This window comes from Geospiza fortis, unplaced genomic scaffold (genome assembly GCF_000277835.1).
Source record: "Geospiza fortis unplaced genomic scaffold, GeoFor_1.0 scaffold41, whole genome shotgun sequence".
NCBI lineage: Eukaryota > Metazoa > Chordata > Aves > Passeriformes > Thraupidae > Geospiza > Geospiza fortis.
In genome coordinates this window covers 13,366,674-13,372,123 of record NW_005054299.1, presented here as the reverse complement: position 1 = coordinate 13,372,123, position 5,450 = coordinate 13,366,674, and the positions used below count along the sequence as shown (strand labels likewise).

The 5,450-nt window shown below is 42.4% G+C and overlaps 1 protein-coding gene across 1 annotated transcript in view; it reads left to right on the top strand.

Annotated features, from left to right (window-relative positions):
* The window catches only part of VEGFA (vascular endothelial growth factor A), a 12,031-nt gene extending 6,865 nt beyond the window's left edge, over nt 1-5,166 (top strand). The window contains exon 8 of the mRNA XM_031059701.1: nt 2,507-5,166. Coding sequence (XP_030915561.1) covers nt 2,507-2,528 — 22 coding nt within the window. The 3' untranslated portion in view covers nt 2,529-5,166. The remainder of the gene's footprint in view (nt 1-2,506) is intronic.
* Nucleotides 5,167-5,450: the final 284 nt, after the last annotated feature.

The following is a 5,450-nucleotide window of genomic DNA, read 5'->3' as shown; positions in this document are numbered from 1 at the left end:
GACTTCTGGCACCAGTGCTATTTGATTACTTCTTTTCGCTGTCCTACACGGGCCAGAGAGCAGAGGGTCTGACTGGGGCAAGGACAGAGTTTCCCTGTGTCAGAGGGCAGCTGTTTGTTTCAGGTGTGCTCTCAGGACTTGGATGGGGATGGCTCCCAGAGACAGGCCCTTTGTATCTCAGGTATTCTTTACCATAGAATAGGATAATGGAGTTCATGTTGCTGAGCTAGGCAGGGGACGGTCGGTATCCCTCTGTACCTTACCTGTACACAACTCTGAGCATACTGTTGGACAAAGACAAATCCTTAACTGACGAGGATTTGACCACCCCTGTCTTCCAAGCCCTTTTTCTGTGGCTTGTAGATGCTCTGCTGTGTGCAGAATGAGGAAAGCCATTACAAGCCTCCCTCAAGGCTGAGCTTACATTCTCCTTTGCCTCTGTTCTTCTAAAGACCAGGGAGAGCACCCTGTGTTTTTGTACTGTGCTCACAGTTCCCTGTCCATGTCCTGTCCAGAGTTGTGGTTTGAGAGGCTGCAGTCAGGACTGTGAATGGAATACAGCAGGTTTAAGTCTGACCCTGGGTGAAGGCAGAGGTGCCTGTTTCAGATGTGAGGTGGGAGACATAAAGGCACTGTGGGGTTAGTGTTTGTTCAGAGATCCATGTTGTGCATGTGTCATCTGAGTGCTGTCACACACCATCTGCAGCACAGACACATAAAGAAACCAATTCCTGGTTCTCACCTGGGCACTTTGGTGAACTCAGTGGGATGTCTTGACTCGCACAAGCTATGTGTGCACCTCTGATGTGGGATCATCCTGCCTGTGTAGAGGGAGACATAGAAATGAGGTCGCTAATGAGCACTTGGCTGTGACTCTGAACTCCGATCCCCTTCACAGAGATCTAGGAGATTGTTCCTGTTTCTTCAGTATTGCAGGGTCAGTGGCTCAAGGGGAGAATACAAGGGAGAGAGATCCAGGGTCCTCTGTGGCTCTATCTTGAAAAGAGGAGACATCCATTGGCTGGGTGGCTAAGGCTGTTACAAGTAGCAAGTGCTTCCTTTGGGTGTGAAAATGCTTTGTGTCCAAGCCAGAGAGGCATTGGCACTGCCAGCATGATGGAAACTGCTCTGTATACAGAGAATTTTTCTGGGTGCTGTAATTTCAGTGGGAAAGTAATTGATGGAGGGGCCATAATAGAGCAACTTTCAGAGTTACACTTCTCCTAGCAAGTAAAACCCCTGAAGTCTGAGACCAGACTTAGTGTTGGCCTTTTCCCCCCGTTCCTTTTCCCAAAGCCCAGAGTAACTGATAATTACCCCACAGAGTTTGAAGGGTGAGAAATAGTAATAAATACAATGAGAAACAAAAAAAAAAAAAAAAAAAGCAAAAAAAAAAAAAAAAAAACCCCAAAATGCCAGCATGATGGAAACTGCTCTGTATACAGAGAATTTTTCTGGGTGCTGTAATTTCAGTGGGAAAGTAATTGATGGAGGGGCCATAATAGAGCAACTTTCAGAGTTACACTTCTCCTAGCAAGTAAAACCCCTGAAGTCTGAGACCAGACTTAGTGTTGGCCTTTTCCCCCCGTTCCTTTTCCCAAAGCCCAGAGTAACTGATAATTACCCCACAGAGTTTGAAGGGTGAGAAATAGTAATAAATACAATGAGAAACAAAAAAAAAAAAAAAAAAGCCAAAACAAAACAAAAAAAACCCCAAAGAAATCATAGTGGCAGAAGGGGTTTGCTACTTTATCTTACTGGTCCCTCTCTGTGATGGGATAATTGGCACTAAGGGAAGTTTCCAGAGGCAATGTGTTGGCCAGAAAAAGGGGAAGGAGTCATAGGAGTGGTTAGCTTATCAATTTCCAGATAAAAAGCTAGTTAAGCTTAAGTTCCTCTTGTTCTTTCTTGTAGAATTAGTATTGGGACCTGCAGGGGAGGGTAAATTCTCATTTCTCCTGCTGCTTCTTCAGGCCACTGCTGTTCTCTGGTGCTAACCCCCACTCACAGCATCTAGTGGAATGAAAAGCACTTACTTTTCACCTTCTTGCCTGCATGGGGCCTTGTTGTCTGCACTGCTTCCAACCCAAACAAGAGGCTAGGTGGAGAGCTGGGGTGTGTCTCTGCATGCATTGCTTAGTCTTGTTTTTCTGTGTTCGTGTGTATTTGTGTGTGTGGTGTGCAAAGATGCAAACAAGACACTCAGCTTATCTGTGAGAAGCCACTGATTCTGCTCAAAAATTTTGTTTGAATATCCCCTCTGCTCTGTCTAGGTGAGCCTGGGGGAATAGAATTCATTGACTCATTTGTGGGGTCAAGATTCTCAGCTGATTTGCCCCATCTGCCCAGCACTTCACCCCACCAGTGACGTCATGCCATGTCTTAACACCATGTGCTCTTAAACACATTAGTCACCACCCTTCCTTCCCTTCCCTGCCCTAGCTGCACCCCCATCACAAACATTAACCCCTGTTCTCTTTTTTTCCTTCTTTCTCCTCTTCGACAGATGTGAAAAACCAAGACGGTGAGCAGCGGAAAAGAAGGGGAAACAGCCCTGTTTCTGGAGCCTGATTTCTCGCCTGGACAGAATAAAACAAAACAAAACACTAATCCAAATGAACCCTAAAAATGAAGGATCGGTAGAGCACAGCACTTTCAGTACGGACGATGGACTCCGGAAGGAACATTCCCCAAGGCACCCGCCGCACAGAATTCACCTTTGGGTTTTGAACTGTTTTATTTTATTTTTCTTTTTATGCTGCTAAATAACAGAGCCAGGAAGACTTATAGGGGTGTATTTGATGGGTTTTCCCATGCATACATATATATGTGTGTATACATGCATATACATATATATATATGTATATATATTTTAACCACATCTATATATACATATATGTATATCTTAACCACACACACACACACACATATATATAATATATATATATATATATATACTGATTATTTTTTTTAACATTGCTAATGTTATTGGTGTCTTCACTGGATAATACTCGACTGCTGTGGACACAAGCGGGCTACTTGGGGCATAAGAAACAAGCTAAGACTGGACTTGAGTAGAAGCGCTGGGTGTAAACTTCTTAACTCTAACTGACTTGTGCGGCCTCCGCTGTTTCTCTGTAGAGTGTGCTGTACCACAAACCACCTTCTCCTTACCTGGGACAGGGAGGAGAGGTGATGGAGAGGATGGGCAGGGCGTTCCAAAGAGCGGCATCCTAGGGTGCGATGGGTCAAAGGCCAAGGAAATGGCCATCTCCGTGATCAAGGATTCCTCCTCCCCTCTCTTCCCCCAACCTTCGCCCTTACTCGTCTCATAACCTGCCTGCCTTGCCGGGACATGGGATGTCAGTGTACATTTTGCGTTGACTTTATTCGCTGTAGAACCTTTGCCAGAGAGTCATGCTGGCTTCTCTTAAGGATGGTGGGCAGCTGATGCGCACTGACTTTCTGTTCAAGGAATTATCACAGGAGTCTAGATTTCCCGCCCTTGGTGGCTGCAGAAGGACACAAGGTCTACAGTGTGCTGAAGCAAGAATGGGGACCGGTGCATAGCCACACAGTTGTTCAGCACTGTCTGCTTTCTTCATGCACAGAGCTGCCACTCAAGAGCATCCAAGATGCTTATGGAACATTTCTGGAAAGGGATATTAATCAGAAGTATATACACAGTAGTGGGGGTGTGTGTGTATGTATGGGAATGTATGCATTTGTGTGTATGTATGTATGTATGTATGTGTTTTTCTCTCTTTTTTATATATATATATTTATTTTTATACATATATATATATAAAAAAATAATATATATGTATGCCAAGATTGAAGAGGGGAAAAAAGAAAGCAACTTTTGCTGCCTTCAGTTTGCGTGCCCAGTGTGAATGACCCTGAAGAACGTCAAGTTTTTTTTTTAATGACGTACTGTAAATATCAGGCCCCTTTTCCATGTCTTGGGCTGGGGAATCAAATGTGAAGACAGCTGGAGTCCCTTAGCTATGTCGTGAGGTTCTTGGCTATGTGTGTATCTGCAGTGTAGGCTGTGGTGTACTTGAAACCCACCTTACACACGTGCCCACACACACACACACCCCTGAAAGTGTGTTTGTACATCTATGTGGATATATATAATCTAGTTCTGTGATTAAAATTATTATTAATAATAATAATAATCAAAAAGGTACTCGGTCTGTGTCAGAATGCTGCCAAACATCATCTGCAATTGAATTTTCAACGCCTGATAATGTACAACATGGAAAGCTTCCAAAAAGACAAGACAGTCTAAAAACAGACTCACAACAAGCGACTACTAACCACTAGGATCTCCCCATCCGACTGATGGCTTTCAGAAGGAGAGAAAACACACGGGTGGGTGCTTGCATCTGCAATGTAGAATACTCATGCTGCATCGTGTGCAAGACAGAGGCTTCCGATTGGGGGAGGGAAGAGAAAGTGTTTTATATACTTATTTAATATCCCTTTTAAAATTAGAAATTAAACAGATAATTTAATTAAAGAGTAGGGATTTTTCAGTATTCTTCGTTAATATTTAATTTCAACTATTTATAAGCCGTACCTCCTTTTTTTTCTTTTTTTTTCTTTTTTTTTTTTTTTTTTGTACTGGTTGTGTATAAATTTAACCTTCCTGTTGTCCCATCCCGTCTCTCCCCAATTGTTGGCAGAGTCAGTAGCATGTTATGGGCAGTTATTTAATTAATTTCTCTAACACCTACCCCTACACATTCCTATTGAGACAACGGTTAGATATACATCTACATACTATATATATATTTGGCTATGTGTTTGTATATATATATATGTTTATGTATATGTGTGATTCGGATTAAATAGACACTACAATTTTTTTATATATGTAAAAAGAAGAAACAGGAAAAAATAGAAAATTCTACATCTTGAATCTCTCTCCTTTTTAATTTTAATATTTGTTATCATTTTATTTATTGGTGCTACTGTTTATCTGTAATAATTGCGGGGAAAAAAGATATTAACACTACATATTGTGTCTAGTGAATTTTTTCAAGATATTCCATAGTACATATTTATTTTTAAACAAAGAAATTACAGATATATCTTAAAACAACAACGACGACAACAAACAAACCTTTTTTGTATTAAAGAATTTAATTCTGACCTTGATTTCCTTTGCCTTCTCCTTCTGCCTTGCATCCTGGTTTTCTTCCATTGTGTAACAAGTTTCTCCAGCATTGCCTCTGGAGGCTACAGGGCAACAGCAACCTACCAGTTGGACTCTTGGATTTGTGCCCAGAGCTTCCAAAAGCACCTAGGTACCTGAAACCCACTGAAATGAATGGGAGGTAGGCACCAGAATCCTTGTGTGGAGCTCAGCCAGAGTTCCCTGCTTGGTGAGAAGAGGGTGGTGTGATGGGCAGGACCAAGGGGGCAGGACTCCTGGGTTCCTT